This window comes from Aquila chrysaetos, chromosome 16, assembly GCF_900496995.4.
Source record: "Aquila chrysaetos chrysaetos chromosome 16, bAquChr1.4, whole genome shotgun sequence".
Taxonomy (NCBI): domain Eukaryota; kingdom Metazoa; phylum Chordata; class Aves; order Accipitriformes; family Accipitridae; genus Aquila; species Aquila chrysaetos.
In genome coordinates, this window is record NC_044019.1 from 18,220,466 (window position 1) to 18,241,923 (window position 21,458).

Genomic DNA, 21,458 nt, shown 5'->3' on the forward strand with positions numbered 1-21,458 from the left:
AGCAAGTATGTTTTATACTTTCTAGTTTGAATGTGACTGAGCAGTAGTCATTATATACAGACAATATCAAATACAGTACTTGTTGATTAGTACTTATAGCTAGCTTTTATTACATACAGAACAGTGTAACAGGTTCCTTTTAGCCTTTGTAGTGTTGGCATAAATTGTGTAATGGAAAGGAGGGGCAGATCACACTACGTGCATTGGCCACGTGTCAGTGTGAGGGTCAGGATGAAAGCTATCTGAGCTTTTAAGGTACATGATAAGACATTTATAGGTTACGGCAATATCTTATTATATCGGCTGATATAGATTTTTTAGAAAGTAAACACTTCAGGGGAAAAAAACCCCTTATTTAGATCTAAAACAGAAGCAATAAACTTCCAGCTGGAGTAGAACTAGAGAACAATTTTCTGAATTTCTTTAGGTGTGAATGAGACAATCTGAGAGAAAAGAAAGTTGATACCTGTGGAATAGAGGTACTATCAGTAGGAGAGTAAGAGAAGTAATAATTATCTCTTGGTGGTGGGGAAAAAGAATAGAAAAACAGGTAATTTCTAATCTCTAAAACATGGAAAAGAGGTGGAAGGGAAATTGTAAAGTGTCACAAAAAAGTCCAAAATTACCTGGAATCCACTAACATTGCCTGTGTCCTTAAGCCCATTTGCTATTCTGACACTGTCATGACACGTGTTGGCTGTGGCCTTTCCTGATGGCCTTATTTCTGCTGTGTACTCTCACTGCTTACACGGCAGAGAGTGCTTTCATTCGGGTTGCCAGGAGAGATACATGGCATTACTGCAGTATTTTGCAATGAGAGGAATTACTTATCTGAGTGGGAAGGCTGTATCTAGTATTCCCTCTGTTGCACATTTTTCTGCTGAAATTGTGTTGATGGACATCTTAAATTAGTAGCTTTTAGAGCTGTACTGAATCACAGTCTTTCTGCAGTAGTACAGTAGTATAGCTTTAATGGCAGTGGTGGACTGCATATCAACACAGTCCAGACTCTTGGAGGCATGAAATATTTCTGAGCTATCAAAAAAAAAAAAAAAAAAAAAGGAAAAAGAAAAAAGAGAGAAAACAAAAAAACAACAAAGGGAATTGCTAAGTATGCTATTAGCAATACACTATAACTCACTATTGAGTGGAATATATAACCACTGGGCAATTTTTAAATTTCTGTGAATTGAAAATACAAAAGTTCATAACCCAGTATCCTACACTGTAGAAAACACAATACAGGTGAGTAGTTCTATTGCTATTTTATTTAAGACTTAACGTTTTTCAACTTGCTGGATCTAAAAAGAAACTCCCTTTGCTATAATAACCCCTTCACATATAAAAATAAGTTATCCAAACCACTTAGTCAAGAAAATACTCGATAAATTGCCAGTGCTGTTGTTTTAGAACAACTAATTACTTCTGTAACATTAAGGTTATGTGAGCTCTTTTTACCATGAGACAGCTTTCATAAGAATAAGTTGTCCAGACAGATATATCTACCAGGCTTTATTTTTTTATGAAGTACTGTAAATGTCCCATACCACTTGAGATCTTTATTATGAAAGCCACACTTAAATGTACACAAAAGATCTTAAATATAACTGTTGAGATACAGTTCAAGGGTTTTTTTTCCCTGTCAAATATCTGATGCAGAAGAATAATACAGGTTTTAATAAATAAAACAGTAAATTATGTTATGATGAAGATATCTAAGAAAGTTATTAATTGCTGTATATATATAAACGTCAGCATCTTTGTACCCTTCCTTGGGTATTTGAATGACAGTGGCTTGATCCTTTTTTATTCACTTGTAAACAGACTTATTTCTTCTGTTTGTAAACAGACTTTTTAAAAACGGTATGCAACTACTTAATGGAAATAAGCTAATCTACATGAGGAAGAGCTACAGTATCATCATTTTATTTTAGATGTTAAGTTAGCAGACATCCTCTGCCCATAGAAAAAAACCCCCTTTCATTATATATTGATCTGAATTCCATGCAAATAGTTAACACACTGCATGTTGTTAATGGCATATTCATTTACTTCTTTATTAAAGATGAAAAATGAGCTGTAGTATGGATTTCTTATTTATTTCAGGTAAATAAGATACCATGTTCTTCTGCAAGAGCATTTATAGCTAAAGATGTAATTATTAAAAAAACAAGTTTTCATATGTTAAGATAGAGAAAATGTTCATTCATAAGTATTTACAATCACCCATGTTTAAAAGCATTGCTAAATTCTGTTTGCTTCATTTTACATTTCTATCAAGAAGTGTACATTCTTCCCCTTAAACTTCTGCTTCTAGACATTTTACTGTTGCCTCAGACTTGGTTTTAGACTCTTCTACCTTTTTTCCATTATTCTTTGTTTCCTTCTCAGGTGTTTTGTCATTTGACTTAGCCTCTTTGAGAGCAGTAGTTTCAACCATTTCTTTTTGCTGATTCTTGTTTGAAAATGGGAAGGTTTGCTTGTACCTTTAAATAGAAAAAAGGATAGTAAAGCAGGAACACTGACATAGTTTGGGAAGTATCACTCAAGAAATAAAGTGAAGAATATCTAGAATTAACTTTCTTTGCCATACTCAGGCAAAACTCTCACAGAGAATAGTGGCATACTAGATCATTGTACTTTTTCAAGTAGTGTGCTTTTTAAAGAATTTTTTTTTTTTTTTTTTTTTTTTAAAAACAGACAATGTATATTCAGGATTCATGGTACATAATGATAAAAGTATCTGGTCTAGGATGTGAGAAATGCACACAACTTTTTGATACGATTTAATGATGCACTGTGTTGAAGATCTTTACGCATGACAAATGAGCTCAACAATTATTTTTTTTTCTCAACACAATCATAGTCCAAGAATAAAAACTTTTACCTTGAGTCTGACATAGAAAGAAACAAGAATAAAACTGCATAAACAGGCTTATATACAAACAGATGCATGCTTCAGTGTTGCTATTTTGGCACACTTGGAAATGTTTCATGCTAGGCATGACTGACTAATCAAAAATAGGCAATACTTGTCTTTGGTTCCTTTTCTAAAGCAGGGAATGGCAACAGCAACAACAACCTTTATCTGCATAACAACAGGATTTAAGATTTTGTTCTTTGTGCTACACTGTTATGTCATTATCATTATTTCTCTGCTCTTCAGCTATATATTGAAAATATTCACTGGTTGTACTCTAGGAGTTAACTCAGTCCAAGAGTAAAAAAAAGAAAAAACTTACTTTTTGATATAGCAGACTGCTAGAACAACTGAAATAATGAAGAAGATGACTGCCAGTACAAGAAGTGCAGTGGGGATGCCTAGAGATAAAAGTGTGGAGGTAAGCATAGAGTTTTTATATGTACTTAATTCTGGCTTTCTAAAGGCTCATGAGCATAAATCCAGATTCTTCTAAAAACAGGCTAGTGTAGGAGGTACATACACATCAACTCAGGAGTAGGGGTATTAGGAAATCTCAAAAGGTTAGTTACTCCTGTTCATTTTTTCAAGAGAGACTAAAACACGTATTTAGGCAATCCCTGACAGATGTTTGTCTAATCTGCTCATTGGAGGGTTTTTAGAACCTGCCTAGAGAACACATTTTTGTGATTAACTATCCTTACAGTTAGAATGCTTTTCCTCATATTTATTCTATTTCTCAGTTGCTGTATATTAGGATTACTTATTCAGACCTCATATCTTGAGAGCACCTCCATATTTGGAGAACAACAATTCTCCTTAAAACTTTCTTGGCTTCTTTTTTTTTTTTAAGAGCCTGCAGAGTTTTCCATTACTCTGAGCACATGGTGTTTGCTAAGACTTTCTCAGAAATGTATTTACCCCAAATCACATTAACCAGAATGAACTTCCACTATTTCATATTAAAATATTATCAAAAAGTTATAAAATAAGATCTTACTTAAAAATTATTTAAAGATCTTCGGCCTTACAAGCTTTGCTTTTGCAAAACTATAACGCTCCTATTCTGCCTCCAGGTTCAGCTATATCGAAATGGATGCTGGAGTAGCAAACAAAAATAGCAGTAAACAGTTTTACTGCTAACATCTACGTAACTAGCTCTCCTGATTAAATAGCTACCATATATGACCTTTACCTCCAAAGACAATGGCATCGTTCTTAAAAGCAGCATGGGAAGTGTAGTTAGGAGAGTCAATCGGTGAGTGTTCCTCTGGCATTTTTGTAGTAGTCCCCTCTGTTGGCAATATAGTTTCAGTTATACATATTACGCGGAATTTTATGTTTTTCAGGGATTGTTCTGACTCAGTCACATGGGGCGCTGCTGTGATGTTCTCAGTCAAATCAGAGCCTGAATATGCAGTTAAGTCCGTTGGTGCACTTGATGAAGGTAGTATGGTTGTAGTTGGATCTGGTTTACATGAATTAATCTGAACATCTGCAGCAGGGAAAGGAAATACATAAGAGTTGTTTCGGATGTTAGTTTTGTACTTAGTATATACACATGTTTATTGAAATTGTTCCTCAGTCATTCCCTTCTGGAAATTACTATTTGTTTATTCACAAAAGCGTTACCCAAATCAGGCATGCCTATTTCAAACATGAGTCTACCACCCAGATTACGCACCTTTTATCATTACTCACACAGTTAAACACTTTTTTGAGGAAGTGTGGCACTCATTTTATAATTGCATACCAATGACAAGATTCTTCCTGAAAAGTACTTAGAATAATAATGCATATAAAACCCAATAATATAACCTCCTGCAGAGCAGGAGACTTAACTGCAGATCCAAGATTCAAAAATATTTCTATTATATTGTGTATATATTCAAAAGATATGTATGCACTGTTGCTACTCGGAACACTACTTTGATTTTCTGGAAACAGAAGTAGCCCATAAAACTTTCAGGTAAACCAGGCACCAGCATGAGATTAAAAAGTGACACAATTCTAATGGGGGCTAGAAAGAAACAAACTTCAGGCGCACTCAGAAATTAAGTCATTTAAATGATGTGAATGTTGTCTATATAAAAATGTGGGTGCAAGTGGACTTTTATATGTAATGGAAGAGCCGAGTTCTGAATCAGGCTCATGTGAAAATGTGAAAATTCTTCTTTTCTAGTGAGGTTCTATATTCTATAAAGCTATAAAAATTTCACTGAAGTAACAAGCAGATTACAACATAAATAACAGGGAAATGATGAATGTACTGTTCTCCAGATGAATCCCTGTGGGACGTCTGATGACGCAGTTACATTCACAGAATAAAAAGCTAAATGGCAGGAGCTTTTTACTTTTTCCACTACCGTTTTCAAGTGATTTTGGCATTCCTTTGGCACAAAGAAAATTGACAGAATGAGCTTCTGCCAAATATTTTGGGTAAGTAATAGCCAGAACAGGCAACAGTTTAGCAATTAAGATGAAGAAATGCAGAATCATCCCAATAGTAAATATACATTACTTTAAGTTATTTTCTAACCATTCAGCAAGCTTAACTTTCTTCACATACGGTAACAGTATAATTTTTTTGAATTAAAGTTAAACAAAACAAGTAATTTGGAATTACTTGCTACCTCCTTAGCATTACTCAACCTACCCAACATTTCTGACACATATTTCATGCACTGAAACACCATGTTGCATAGGAACAGAAGAAATAACAGTACCAATAGGAGCAGCTTCTTTTAAGCATGTTGCCCGAGTACTAATTCACCTATGCATTCATCAATAAAAGCTATGGACTGTAGAGAAAAACTAAGTGAGCCCAATCATGTCATTTTTAACTCTACAGGTTAGGTGATAAGTCAATTATTAATGGTGCTTTCTCTCTACAGTGCTTTCTTAGCAGATACTTTGTAAGCTGACTACTTATATTACATACCCTCCTTCACTAAAATGGCCCAGGATCATGAAAAAAGTCCCGCTAGTGAAGGCATGGCCTTCTCCCTAACAGCTTTATTATCAGTCTCTTCAGAAGCTCCAATGTGCGCAGTCACCAGACATCGTCTTAGGTCTTTGTATCTATGAATGGGTATATCTTGCATATCCATTTTTCTCCTGATCTTTCCAACTCTTATTCACACACCTTTCCTGAAAAATTTCAGGATTTTGTACATAATTTCTTGCTCTTGTTATCTAAAACTCATTGGCAAGGTCTGGGGACTGATCAGAAATAATTTATTGATCCTGTATATGGTCTAATTATTGGGATAGTTGTTACATAATAACCATTGATACGGGACATTAGCAGGAACACAATGTCTCTCGTTAAATACTTATTTTTAGTTAATACCACAGAAGTCATTAAGAAACAATATTGATCTATTGTGCTGAGAAGATCTAACTTATATCAAGGCCCAAGTTCCACTGTTGTATCTTCAATCTGGAAACAGACAGTCAAGAATGAGGGGAAGGACGGGTCTTTTCACACATAGGATGATGCACATTAAAGGAAGCTGTTTGATTTTACTGATAGTAGATTGGGAATCTAGTTGATTTTATGGTCTCTCAGCTGTTCTAGCTTATATTTTAATTTAGTTTAATGGATACATTTCCTTTCATCAAAAAACATTCAACTTTTCCTGAAGTACCCTACTCTTGGTCTTTTTAAAGAAAACGCACACCACACACAGCCACTCTAGTTAAAGATTCGATTCACTGTCTTTCAAATTAATGTGCCTAAATAATCAAAACATATTAAGACCATTGTGTCGACATTACAGAATGGTAAAAGCAACTCTTGTTCAAGAGCTTTCATGGCAGCACCAAATTATTAATTCAGATTAACTGAATTGACCTTTTGTATTTCTTGGAAGATTTTTACACTACAGAGCTAAGTACAGCTTGACAACATTTAAGACTGGGGGGGAAAGGGCCAACAAATTATAAGAACTCACTCACTTGTGATTTTTTTCATGCAGATATTAATAAAAACCAAACCAAAACACAAAAAAATGCAGTTGTCATGCTTACATACCTGAGGAATTGAAGCAGTAAACCTTAAATGCTTTATAGGGTTCAGCATGCCATGGCACTAGTCCAACATTGCCCTTACCACATTTCTTGTTTGATGTTATCCGAGGAATGACAACCAATCCATCTTTTACCCATCCATAGCTACAATAAAAAGCATCAGTACTTTTAATATTAGATTTATCACCAGCCTCAGGTGTGTGTAAAGGCATTCACTAAAGGTAATGAGACACTAACTAATGTCATATACCTGCATGTTTCAAAGCCATGTTTCAAAGCCTTTTCAACTTGGTCTTTACTTGCCAATTGTAGATTCAGTTGATTACATGCATTACTTGCTTCTGAGAAATTAACTTTCTCCTCAAGATAAATTCCTACACCTGTGATCCTGCAAGGTGAAAGAATGGAACCTGTAATTTAGACATAAATATTAAAGGTTAGTATTTGAATATTAACATTTATTCCTTATGAAGAATTTAAGATCACATTCAACTGAATTGAACATTGTTACAAGTTTCTAGCTTGAGGATAGTAGAAAACTAATTTCTAGCAAAAAAAGATATACTTTAAAAATACAACATATTTTCTTAACACAACAGTCCAGAATTTCAAGAGGTTTGGCTGTTGTTAGAGTAAATGCATATACAGTTGGCATTTGAGTCATTACCGGGAGTCATTTTCTTACAAAAGACACTCTTATTTGTCATACTTATTCATGCAAAATGGGAAGAGTAATCAGACAGGGTTTTTTTCCTTTTCTTTAAATTAAAATGATAAAACTAACAGTTGCACTAAGGCACTGATTCTGTCAGTACACCACTCTTACCAATATGAGTTCTACCAAAGGTATTATACATCATTTTTCGTGGAATTAATATACCAATAAGAAAATATGCCTGTGAAGATGTTATCATTCCTTATGTTCCTTATTCCTCCTAAATTTATCATTTTTTTACCTAGTTTGGCATGATGCTTCCACCCCCCAGCCACTGTCCAGTGTTCAATCTACTGAGTGCTTGGCAGGCAGCAGGAAAAGAGGAGATAGGCTATGTGAATTTATGACACTTTTCCCCATTCCTCCTCCATAGGTAGTTCATCCAGCTTTTTTCGGTAGCCACAGCTGGCACACTATTCATGACATCTGCACCAGGAAATGGATAGCTTAGGTCTGATTACACCTGCTTTACTTTCTTAGCCTGTGTTAAGGACATAGGACAGAATTCAGGATTTGACACAGATGAGGGGAAAGGATATTGCTCTTTTACCTCCATATTTCACTGGAAGCATATACTGGAAAAAAAAGATTTTTTCTTTCTTGAGTTACATACAGTAATTGCCATATTAAATAAAACATTTCAACATTTCCTTGCAAACATTTCAGATAACCAACAGCCACAGGTGTTACTTCCTTACTCAATATGCTTTTCAGACTGTGTGCTCACCAGGTATGTACCCTAATGAATACTTGATAAAATCTATGCATCAGAATACAGGCAATCCACAAACTCTGAAGGCAGGATGAAGTGATGCCTGCAGATCCACCACATGGCTTATTAGCAACAGAGGTTAAACTGAATTTTATGAATGAAAAGGTAGAACTAGCAGCCAAGTCACTCTCATGATGAGAAGGGGATAAAAAGATGACTAAGCTTTTGTGGAGTACTAAAAGAAAGGCAGGCTTTTCGCTCCCACTGCGTGTGGTGGCTTTGGAAATGGCTTCTGGTAAGAGATGCATCTCTGCTGTCCTTACATTTAGTTTAATTGACTTAAATGTTTGGTACAGCAATCACTGAATTAGGTGGATTTATCTCAGCAGCGATGGAGGCTGTGGCCTCCCATTAACACTTTTTGGTACTGTGTAGACCCAGTCACATGGCAGGTGAGCCACTGAACACTTGAGCAGTCTCCATAGCCAAATCGTGGCTGCATCCAGCCCTGACTTGAACATAAGACAAGCCCAAACATATTGCATGAGGATGCAGAGAACCCCTGTTGCTCAGTGAAGATGTGTGTGTAGGTATCAAGGACCTCAAGTCTATCCAAGTAGTCCCAGTGTGAAGATGATTCAAATTTCTTCCTTTCAGCCAGCCTGTCTTCATGAATGTCCTCTTGTATGTCTTCATTTTGGCCAAAGCACTTCTGTGTCAGAGAGGTCAAATGCTGGAACAGGCTTCCTAGAGAGGTGGTCGATGCCCCAGGCCTGTCAGTGTTTAAGAGGCATTTGGACAATGCCCTTAACAACATGCTTTAACTTGGTCAGACCTGAATTGGTCAGGCAGTTGGACTAGATGGTCATTGTAGGTCCCTTCCAACTACTCTACTCTACTCTACTCTACTCTACTCTACTCAACTCGTTACAGTGTTAAGTTTTCTTGATTTCCTTTTGCTAACAGGCAACTCTCCCGGTCCTCTTGAGAATCATTTCTGGTTTCCCAAATAACTCCCTGTCTCAGCTGCTGAGGCACATCCCACAATTCCTCTTTCTTTGTTTTCAAGACCCCACTCCTCCTCTAGGGTTTATGCCTGATTCCTTTCTTCCCTTACTACTTTTTATGCTGAGACTTCACTCTTATTGCTTACTTGGTCAATATGAGATAATACAACTTTTAAAAAATATAATGTGGAGAATGAAAGTTTCTCAATGACCAACTTTACAAATTTCAAATAAAGTTGAGCAGCTGACTGAATGGAATTTCCTGAAACCTTAGAAAGTTGCCGAGATACTTGTAAACTATGATAGTCTTTAGTCATTCAATTACAGGACAAGTATTTCTACATGAGAAATGCATTATAGATACATAGCATAATATAAAAATTCAGTACCAGAAAATTAAGTCTTAAGTGATAAGAAAAGTGACTGTAGAACATCGACCAAAGTTGTACCTTAGAATTCACTAAGCCTTTTAAAACAAAATGGTGAAGTAAAAGAAATGTTTTGGAAAAGTTATCAGCTTCAATCTAAGTTCCAGACATTTTTACAGTATAAGGAAGAAATCCAGAAAAAGAACAGTAGCGTCTTCAAGTCTTTTCATCAGTTCTTAAATCACCTCTGAACTCTGTTCTAAAGATGACTGAGTTTGTACAGGAGACAGACCAATCCTTCAGAAGCATATTACCCTTTTTGGTCCTCAAGCTGCACATAGCTGTAATTTAAGCTTTGCTCTATTTAGTTAACCTACTAATAATAGGACATTCTCCTCAGTATTTGGGTCTTGTGTGAAAAATCTGTTATACTGAGAAAGGTGGGAAGACCTAGACAGAAGAATCTCACAACAAGACAAAGTTGTCATAGGACAGGAAGAAAATTGTTCGATTTTTGTAAGCTATGGGTATTGGCTTTATTGTGCATTAGTTATCTTATTGCTTTTTGGGGGAAGCTGTTGTTTCTATCTCTTTGCCTTGCACCAAGCCTTCACTTTGATTTATTAGAGAGAGTTTCCTTTGGCTGCTGATGTCAGGGAGCAGCAAGAATGAGGCTGTTGCACAAGGAAAGAAGACCCAGGAGCTGAGGGTGACCACAGCACAGGCAGGACAGTGCCCTCACCCACCGGGGCACAGTCCCACAGCACCTGAACAGGACCACAGTGGTGACAGTGGCAGGTTTCACTGGCAGCCACAGAGAGAGCAAGACAATGAGTCAGATGCAGAGTTCATCCAGAAAGTCCATTTGGGAACAGCAGAAGATGGTGCTACCTATAACACATGCCTGAAGTCCATCCTGGAGAGAAGGCTACCTACAACTTAAGTCCAGAGTACGTCTGTGAAGCCCAGTCAGTAAGTCACTACAGGAGGGGACAGGGCATGCTACAACACAGCTCCAAGACACAGCTGGAGATCAGCCCTGAGCTTAACTGGAGCTCTTGGACCAATGAGCAGAGGATGCATGAGTAGGTACCCCAAGGGAGGAGGCTTGGAGGGGAAGTAAGAGGGGTCCTAACAGCTGGAAGGAATAGTCTTAAGACTCAAGCTCTCCATTTCCCCAGTGAAAATTATTCGGTGGTTAGGATTGCTGGAGGAGACTACTGTTGTTAGGTACTCCAATCCTGTGGAATTTCAATAGGATTTGAGTTGAGCATCTAATTAACAGTCTAGGTTTCCTTCAAAAGCCTTTCAGTAGATAAGAATATCAATTGTCTGCAACAATGGTGTATGTTCTTTTACATAGGTAGAGCAAGCATTTATTCCTTGCAAATTACAGTGAAACATCTGGAAACATCTGATGTACATTGAGTATCTGCAGATATCCTAGTAGCTACTGCAGTTAGAATAGATTGCATCGAGTTCATTATGGAACCTGAAGGAGAAGACATTCAAAATTCACTAACACATAGAAAAAGGGGCTATTATATGACCCTGACTGAAAAAATAGTTTCATATAGTAACGTTTGAGGGAGGAGGGTTATCTAAGAACTGTGTGATAACGTTGATGTTGGCAATTCCCTATGTTAATTTTTTCACAGATAGTTTATACAGAATAGGAACTTTTGCACTGTATTAACCAGAGACAGGCATGACTGCCCTGGAGATGAACTGCAAGATCCCTGCCACACATTTCCTTCGAAGTTGCAAATTAAGACAGTGTCAGGATATTGCCAAACCAGAGCAAAACACTGCATTAAAGGTAGCATTTTATCACAGAGACACAGAACTGGTTTCATGCATGTTTTGCTCTCCGAGGATTGTACAAAACTGTTTGCTGTGGTATTTTAAATAATAGAAAATAAAATCACATTTCAATAGATCTGAACTTAATCCTAAATGCAATACCAAATCTTTAAAACAAACAGTTCTGTAGCATTTAGACAATAATGCTACAGCATTTCGACTGTAATTGAATTAGACTAACAATGAAAGTTCCCCTATATGCTAGAGTAGTTTCCATTGCACTGTATTCTCAAAACCCTGTGGTTTCCTATGCCAGAAACACATTTACACATCCTCCCTTGCCCCCGTTTTTGTTTGTAAATCTAGCTACTTTTTTTCAAATACTTCACTGTTCCACTAGGAGACTTTAAAAAGTGGAATTTTACATACCTGTTATAAAGTGATTTTGAGGCATGAATGTCATAACCCAGACGAAAAACACTGCTGAGGTAACTCCAAAATAAGTTGCCATTGTCACCAACTTGGAAAATTAAGAAATTCAAGGTGATTTGTCTCCTTTGCTAAGAAAAGTTAAGGTATTGGATACTGTCAGACCACCTTTGAGATGACTTCTTGAAAGCAACTTCAGCTGTCACCGCACTGCTTCATAGAAAGAATGTCAGAGCAAATGTGTTGACTGTCCCACTCAAAGGTGAGGTCACTGACTGGAAATCCCTAATCACCCTTTACACTTTCTTTCATGTAGGGCTTGCTGGAAAATTTAACTACTGCTGACTCAGAAAACACAGCTGAGGAAGGGAGATAAGACTGCTAGACTGCTAAGTCAGTAAACGCTTTGAAATAAGTTTTTCTTTTGCTATTTTTTCCTGTTTTACTGATTAACAACTCATTACTCATGTTGTCTATTCATCTGGTAAATAAAACAAATTCTCTATTGTATCACAGCATGCCAGGCAGGACTTTTCTTTTGGAATTGGAAGGGCATCCATTCCCCACTATCCTATTTGTCTTGATGTAGTACTTTTACTTTCCTTTGCCTTAGAGTTCCAATGCCAAAATAGGTACCATAACACAGAGATAATATGATACCTAGTTTTGAACAGATTTGGAGATACACTACTGTAAATGGGATTCCTTGTGAGACTGTAGGGACAGAGGTGGAAGCCAGTCCCTTCACTGCTGCCTTTTGTGAAGTTCCAACAAACAGTAACTCCAATAGATTGATTCAAAACACTGATGATCCTCACGGCTATAACTTTAAAAACCTTCAGGAAGCCTTAGCAAAGAAACAATTTTTTTTGCAGAGATTCCAACACAGAGCAGGAATGGAGTTCAAGAGATCAGCTAGTGACCTTTACTGTCAGTAGGATCAGCTGTATTTATGTTATTCCTGACAGATGTTTGTCTAACCTGTTCTTAAAGACTTCCAGTGACAAATTCCTAACATTTCCTCAAACGCTCTATTCCAGTGCTTCACTATCCTTTACTGTTAAAAGGTATTCCCTAGTCTAAACTGATTTACTCACACTGTGGTGTAAACCTATCACTTTTTTTCCTGTTGGAAATGGACATGAAAAATAGTTTATTCCCTTATGTTTTGCAACAATCTTATGTATTTAAAGAGTTATGCCTCTGCTCCCACTTTTCTTTCAGCTAAGAAACACCAGCTTGCTCACTCTTTCTCTCTAGCTGAGGCCTTGCCAATGCCAAGTACTGATTAATAAATTACTTTACCTGCTTATACAGTTCAGAATGGTATGAGCCTTTTTTTGCAACAGGATGATTTTGTTACATCATGTTGTTTGTGATTCAGTAAACTTTTAGATGTCCTACATCCCCACGCTGTTTTCAAGGTCCTGTAAACACAAGCATAACAGTAGCTACCTCTTTAAACTGCGATTTGCATTGTAGAAAGTTCCCACTTAATATATTAAGATAGTATTAACTTTTATCTGGGCACAGGCTCAATCTCTTGCAGCAGCATACAACAGGGTTATGGGTATACTATAACATAGACAGGCATCTACAGGCTGACTGGAGAATGCTGTGGGTTAATGAAATGATGTCTCCATTAGCAATAAAGAAATGAAAATTGGGTTGTGTTTGGGCTGTGGTTTGGAACTGAATATTGGTAAAGCTCCTTGAGATCTTAAGACAAATTTCTTGCTCGAATTTCTATTCACTCCTTTATTGAGTTGTACTTACCTGCCTCTACAAAATGATGGCAACCTGAAATAGTGTAATCAGACTTAATCTCACTGAAGCAAGTTCTAAGTGGATTCACTTGCATTTACAATGTTGGAGCAGAAACTAATAGTTATTCTGTAGCTCTCACGGACTATTAGTCTGTGGCTGTAAACCACTGAGAACATGAAATAAAATCTTACCATCTCCATGCTTACCTTGAACTGCTAAGTATTTCCTACCATGAAAACTAGTCAAAAGCTGAGTTTCTGACATTTTAAAATTGCATGCTAATTGTCCTTCCAAGTTTTAACCCTTTGTGCCTATTATCCTCACTGTGGCAAAGTTCCTTTAGTCAAACTCTGTCCATGCTATTGATGTTTAGTAGGATTTTTAGCTGGAAAAATGAGATAAACACCTTTGTAACACCAAACAAAAATATAAGCTCCTTCACATGGTTTTGTAAGAGCAAACTACAGATTAGGAGAGGGAGAAAAGAATTTTAGAATGATGAAGTGAGACTGAAATAACCTTTCTTTTTTTTTTTTTTTTTTTTTTTTGGTCAGTTTCTTCCTTTTTATATTTCAGCTGTTCCAAAACAGTGTGGAAGATCACTTACCTGGACTGTAACAGTACAAAAAGTCTTTAACCTGTGTGTGGGTCTTCATCACAACTTGTGTGGTGATAAAAAAACAGCCTTATACTGAATGTTTAATTAGCATTTGACCTACTTATAGTAACCTATAAGGAAAATTCCCAGCATTTCATGCCAGCATGTTTTAAAATGCTGATGAGGATTGCTAAACAGAAAACTTTTGATATGGGAGAACAGACTTAACTGTTCTCTACAATCATTTCTAAAGGAACCTTGAAGCCTGAACAACAGGAGAGGACAAAAGTTTTTAAAAAAAAAAAGTTTATGTGGAAAATACAAATGTCAGGGTCTTTTCCTGGTAACAGTAATTCCTTTCAAGGTTGTTGCTGTCCCAACGTTTTTCTCCCTGACACAGACCATCAGAGATTCAGAAGTAACACCTCTATTCTTTATGAAAATTGAGCGTTGTCTCCTTCCTGCTGGTGTGGCAGTTCAGCTCTCCGCAAAGCCCAGGCTTCCCAGATCTCCCAAGCCTACAAGAGCACAAAGCAAATAAAGAATCCTAACCTTTCACTCAATCTCCTTAGGTTACAGATTTCCCTTGTGGCTTTCTGGGTTCAACCTCCTCAGTGACATGCAGCCTCCCTCTGATGCAGGAGTTAAACTCTCTCCAGGATATTTCAGTTTCCTCTCTCATCTTGTTTCTAGGGTATGACAGGGATGACCCTGCTTACAAACACTTTCTCTATTGAAACAGGAGTTTGCTTGCTTCTTCTACATCATTTTCCTGAAGAACTGAAAGACTAAGAACAAGATCTTCGGTATGTGTAACATGGCACTACATTATGCAGTATAGACAAGGCAGTATGTATTTCATAAGAACATAGCCATTAATATGCAGACAGAGTACATGTAAAAAACAAACCATTAAGGTAGCAACATTGAGGACTTTGAAACCATACTTTTATTTCAAAACTCAAGTATGTGATACTATACAGTACAATACCAGCACACTTGTGCAAAATCTTACAATATTACAAATTTAAATATGATACACAAAAATAGTGCCCTTTTAAAATTCTTTTACTAGAAACATCTGTGCTGTGCAGGAAAACCAATAAATGTGTCTTGTTAAAGCAGAAAAATAAATATTGCACCTCAACAAAACTATTTGTGTTAATAGCATAAATAATAGATCTATTTCTCGTTATCTGATGTGATCTTTGAACACAGAAGAGGTTGGGTTTTTTTTCTGGATAAAGCAAACTAATATCCAACAGATAAAATTACATTTAGAATAGTTTTTGAGCTCAATCTAGTTTCCTATTAAAAAAGGTGTCTTCATTAACTAACTGAAAAATATAAGCAAAAATATTTAATGTGCTGTTAGTCATTGTGGTTCATTATTTTTAGTGGACAGTTTGCTCAAAGTAGTTATAAAAAGAACAACAATTTTTTAAAAAATAAACTTTATATTCATCTTTTCATCCCCATTAAAATCTCTTGCCTCTTTCAGTCCATTCCCCGCAACAATTAATAATTTTGTGGCTGAATTATACTTGCCTTAGACATGCAAGTAGTTCAGTTCAAATCAGTATATCTACTTATGGAAATTTGCCCTTGTGCCCCAAGTCGACAAAAAGCCAGTGTACTGAATTTCAAGAGACGATGGAGACCTCGTTCACCCACTGAGCAAAAAAAATTTAGCACATGCTTAACATTAAGCAGTTCAAGAGTCCTACTGATATCGACAACTTTCTACATGTATTTAAAATAAGGTGTTGGACCCACATCAGTACAGGTTTAAATAAGAGCTAATTAATTCGATTATAGTCACTGTTGTTTATTTTTCCTCAGTGCAGCCCAACATTTCCATAATCACATAATCAAAGATGTGCCATAATTTTTGGCATAGAGGATTCTGAATCTTCAGGACTATTCACCTTCAATTTTTATTGCCTTATTAAGTTATCAACGTTATTTGTAAAGAATATTAAGTTAAAGAAGCTGATTTTAATAAAGTATTCAAAGAGCAACTGACAAGGTTCTTCAAATACTGAAAGTATGTGAAATGTCACAGTAGTTCTTCATAGTCAGATATTCTAACTGAACCAAACAGATACCAAGTAATTTGCAAGAAACTTACTTCTGTCTTATTCTTTACCAATTACAATTTTAGACCAAATGACACTTTCCCATTATCCTTTTTGAACTTCCTTAAGCACACTTATTAAATATTCCTCAACAATATATACTTTAAAATAAAAAACAAACCTCCCAACTGCTTATAGACTCCCCCCCCCCGCTTCTCCTGCCCCCAAAAAAGTGGTAGTGGTCTGCTTTTTTTTTTTTAATCTACTTTTTAAAATTTTTCTTTTCTTTCTCCATATAAATGTCTCTTAAGAAACATGTGGCTAAAGATGTAACAAACAAAATTCACCAGCAGGATATATGTTACTGGTGCCAGATATGTGAATTAAATTTCTGACTGAGTTAGAAACCTGTTTTCTTTGATAGTTAGCTTGAGGTTCAGTGTTTACACCAAAAGAAAACAAGACAATACTAACTGCATCTGAACTGAAATTACAGTCCTTCATAACATACTTATCCTTCAGTTGGTAAACAGACTTGCTAATCAGTCAGAAAATACCAGAAGAATGCAATCACACTGATTTTGGTATTGTGGTTAGACTCAAGCATATAGCTATGAAAGACATAGTTCATCTTCAATCAGAAGTGATGTTCAGCAGGTACACATGGTATACCTTAAGTGACATGTTTTGGTCCCAGCCCCAGGTGGTGTGGTTTTTTACAGGTAATGGCTTCACCATTTTGAAGTTGCTTGTTTAAAAATTTCAGGCTTTCACATTCTTGTGTAAGAACTCACAACTCCCAAATAGGCAGAACTGTTGAAAAATCTGGGCAAAAGATTAATCTATCATGACCTCATAGTTTATATTTGAAAGCATATCAGAACACTTATATACTTGGCATCAGATTCTGAAAATGAACTACGAAAAACATGCAGTGACTGCTTTAAAGTCCTCACTGCTCTCATGTCCTGATTCATCTAGGCACTGGTAGGGTTTTGGCTGTATGCAGAACTGTGTTCCTAATGCAGATCTCAAAGGATATCTATTTCCAGTATTAGCAGGAGGGCAGAGTCCACTTAGCGTGATCACTAGTATACAGAGGTTTGAAGAGGTTTTTTTTCTCTCTCTCTCTCTCTTTTTTTTTTTTTTTTTTTTTTAAAGTATTGAAGATTGCTTCCCATGTCCAAGACTGCTGTATTGTGGGCTTGGGCAACACATCTAATCTTCCAGACAGCGACTACTTTTTGCTGTAACCAGTATTGACTCTGAGTGGGATACACAAATTTGTTGCAAAGCATGTCCCTTTGATATATTGTAAGTTCCGAGATTTATTTGACGATATCAACTGTGCCACCTAAAGCTCATTTTAGGTTTTGTTGTGTATCCCATTTAAAAAAAAGTGGTGGTCCCATTCTTAAAGTATATCATAAAACACATTTATGCATGTACTTAGTATTCCATTTAAATAATCATACAGATAACTCCTCTTATAAAATTACTTTATCAGCATGGCATTTGGTCTGATAAGATAATTCTAACGTTCCATAGAAGAGCTTCTATTTCTACGCAATAATCATGAATAAGGAAATGAATTAGACTCTTAAAACCCAAAGGACTTAAATGGCATTAGTACTTCAACAATCACCAATAAATTCAGGAAATGCAAAATAAAGCACTAACTGCAAATGCAGGTTTTATGATTTCCTTCAAAATTATAGCAAAGATGTCAATGTCCTGTGCAAATCATTCTTTTAAATGTCATGCTGGTTGCTCATTACTGCCACAACCTTATGATTCAATATTACTTTATTTGTATCAGTCATTTACAATAAGAGGACAGACAAGATTATTTATCAGATTGTCATTTTGGCAAGGTACGTTCACAATGTATCCCCAAACCTCATGGTGTGGAGTAACTCACTTGTCTAACAGATCACATTTAACAGCCATAAGGATGACTAAGCACTACCTTTAAAAACAGTGTTCTAATATGCATACTTGCTCAGGTACCATAAATACATGATTGTTCCTTTGTTATTCAGTGCGTTGCTCATGTTGAAATCCTGAGTTCCACCAGGAATACTGATGGGCAGCAGAACAGCTGGCCTTCCCTTCAGGTCCCTCTGATTTTTCATCACAGGAGTTGTATGAATGGTATATTCCCAACACCACAGCAAAAATGATTATCGCAGCCACTACAAGCCATACCACATTCCAGTGTTTACACAGTTTGGGGTACAGTATATGTAAATAATTAATGATGACTTCAAGTCTGCTGTAAAATTAAAAGAAAACTGTTATATATTAATCATATGCAAATTTATTATCTTAAGCTTTTCAATTTGAGAAGTTTCATAGATATACAGTGCACCAACTTTCTTCCAAATACAAACACCTTGTCAAAGAAGAATCAGGGTGTTAAGTTCTTAAAAGAAGAGCTGTATGCTCAGATATGTGTGATATTTGCAAGATGGCTGAAGACTGTAAACTTGACTTCTACTTCTCCCACCTGTCAACTGGCAAATCTCAGAGCTTGATGTGATGTAAAATTCTGCACTGTTCATAGCTTGCTCAACTAAACTAAACATTAGAACATGTTGTAAACATTTCTTCCTAAGAGTTTCACACCTAGTGAGATAGCTGCCCTTCTGAACATGGCTGAAATCTCAAATTAGCAGACGTTTATAACCATAATGGTTATGGAATGGAAATTAATTCTTCTGGACCAGGTAAGGATCCCTACCTTAGCTTGGAATTGGACACATTACTTGCTTTGGCGAGCATTCAATTCCTCTCTAATGCAGGAAATTGCAGATATATTGAATTGAGTGGTAGAACCACCAAGGAGACTCAATAAGTAACTCTAAGAAAAGTTGACAATTTCAGAAAAGTTTTCCAGTTAGGCATCAAATGCTTCAGGTAAGACAATAAGCAGATGATTCAAAAGTCCCCAGTATAGACAAAAAGCATTGGGTAGAGATGAACGCAATAAACACGTCACTCTGCTGAAAGGCAGGAACTCCAGCACAGTGCTGTTCTGCTGCACCTACACAGCTTCCAGAGGGGGCAAGCACCTGCCTGTCCAAGTCAGAGCAAGTCCAACATAACTGAGGAGCTTATCTTAATCTGCATTCACCTTGTAGATGTATTGAAAGACTCACCTGTGAAGACCCTTTGGGAATGACATATGGCACAAATATGGGCATCAGATTCCTGAATTACAAGTTTCATGAGACAATGCATGTCTACTGAGAGATACATTCTGGCATCTAAGAACTTCTGCGGAATATTTTTTACCTCAAATCAAAACCAAACCCCATCAAGATGAAGCATCTTGATGTCAACATACAATTTTAGTTGAAAATAAAAAGTTTTGCATTTTGCAACTATGTTATCTTGGAATATGCCTTTTTTGTGAAAACACTGTTATTTCAAATATGCTTCCCTAGACTGGATGAAAACATGTCAAGGTAGTAGAATAAAACACTTGGAAGATAATAGTATAAAATACTTGGTTGGGTACCACAAATAGAAAAAAGTGGCTCCTCTTGTATGGACATATTACACCACTGCCTCACCTGCTTTTCAGGTTTTTTATCTCATCTTCATTTTCACTTTCTTCATGTTCATCATGACTTTCTTTTGGTGTGTCTTCATCTTCTTCCTTCAGTTCCTGAAGTTCTTTGGTTTTCTTCAAGCCTTCCTGATAGCTTTAACACACAAAACATTTTTCTTAATCTAGCACGCTGTATAAGCCTGTTCTTATGTGATGAAAAATTAGCTTTATGTTTTGTTACATGCAATAATACACAAGTAGCAGTGTTGCAGCACTTGGAGAAGAGTAAAAATTAGCTAAAGACCATGAGTATGGCACACAGACGGCCACCCTTCCTTAACAGAGGATTATATTAGCTCTGTTACCAAACTGATCTTGAAAAAGAGGTTATAGTCCTGAGCAGAGCACAACTTTTGTCTGTTGTAAAGGAGTTGGTAAGTATTTCTCCATTATTTTTCAATAATTTTGAACACCCTCTAGATATTTTTTTTTGCTAGAGAATAAATGCAAATCAGCGCTGAAGATAGATGGCTTGCTGGATTCCACAGAAGATCAAAATTTTTGTCTCGCTCTTCACATAGTACAAAGTTCTTTGCTTGACATTCAGAAACAGATCCCCAAGCTGTTAATCGCCCCAAAACATGCCGTGTAAAGCACTTTGTGACACAAACAACACAAGTTTACTGCAAGAGTTGATACTTTTTACTCATTTCCATGTATACTTTTCAGAATAAACATTTTTGAAAGTTGTTTTGGATTATCTTATCATGAAGCTGAACACTATTGACATAAGAACACCCACCCAACTCAGAATCTCTAAGTGCTGTCCCACAGTTTGGCTAACTTCAATAAAGGATGAAAGCTATGATGCAAATACAATGAGTGAAGCTCACTTGCATTGTTTCCCACATTGCTTCAATTATAACCATCTTCTAGGAGCTCATATGGATGATGTCACTCATTTTGCATTTTAAATGACATTATAAAAAACATTTGTCCTCATCTGGTGGTACATTTACAGATGTAGTTCACATAAAATATTCCCACCCTTTGTTATATGCTTCCTCTTCTATCTTGGCTTTAGTTTCAGGATTGATCTCTTCCAACCCACTCTGTGTCAGCACAGAAGTAGAGGTTTCACACTCAGGCTCTCCATTAGTCTTTCCACTGCCAAGACAAAAGAAACAGACAAATAGAAAATAACACCACTGAAATGTATTGTATTTGGAGTATACTACTGAACAAGAACAATAACATGCAATTTTGTGACTCCTGATTTTTCTTCTGCACTGTACATCGGAGAAATGAAATGTCTTTCTAAACAAAAAAATTAAACACTAAGCAAAATTTTAGTTTCCAAATGTTGTCATTTAGGAGCAGTAATTAATATGTTTCTAAGGTATTAAAACTTGCGTTTTGTTTCTTCTTTAAAAAAGAAAAGAGCATTTGTTTCCTGGCTTATCCATGGCATTT

General features: G+C 36.3%; 2 protein-coding genes across 3 annotated transcripts in view; both read right to left on the reverse strand.

Moving 5' to 3' along the window:
- Positions 1-1,250: 1,250 nt before the first annotated feature.
- On the reverse strand, positions 1,251-13,149 carry LYVE1 (lymphatic vessel endothelial hyaluronan receptor 1). The gene is made up of 6 exons (XM_030039782.2): positions 11,987-13,149; positions 7,203-7,362; positions 6,957-7,096; positions 4,116-4,415; positions 3,243-3,321; positions 1,251-2,486 (listed from the first exon to the last, which is right to left on the reverse strand). Exons 1-6 carry the CDS (start codon positions 12,066-12,068, stop codon positions 2,300-2,302), a joined length of 948 nt encoding a protein of 315 aa, XP_029895642.1. The 5' UTR covers positions 12,069-13,149; the 3' UTR covers positions 1,251-2,299.
- A 2,133-nt stretch (positions 13,150-15,282) lies between these two features.
- Positions 15,283-21,458, reverse strand: part of IRAG1 (inositol 1,4,5-triphosphate receptor associated 1) — a 126,859-nt gene continuing 120,683 nt past the window's right edge. For both annotated transcript variants that reach the window (XM_041129225.1, XM_030039703.2), the window contains 3 exons: positions 21,033-21,152; positions 20,008-20,139; positions 15,283-18,704 (listed from right to left, as the gene is read on the reverse strand). In XM_041129225.1, the coding sequence (XP_040985159.1) occupies positions 18,464-18,704; positions 20,008-20,139; positions 21,033-21,152 (493 nt within the window). In that variant the 3' untranslated portion in view covers positions 15,283-18,463. The remainder of the gene's footprint in view (positions 18,705-20,007; positions 20,140-21,032; positions 21,153-21,458) is intronic.

Bases quoted from the DNA above. Each gene is read 5' to 3' on its own strand.
- LYVE1 (XM_030039782.2), bottom strand. From the start codon at position 12,068: ATGGCAACTTATTTTGGAGTTACCTCAGCAGTGTTTTTCGTCTGGGTT. The intron at 7,097-7,202 runs GTATATGACATT...TTTTTATTGTAG, and splicing joins CATGGCTTTGAAACATGCAG to CTATGGATGGGTAAAAGATG. The intron at 4,416-6,956 runs GTATGTAAGCAT...TCCCTGCTGCAG, and splicing joins TTACTGCTTCAATTCCTCAG to ATGTTCAGATTAATTCATGT.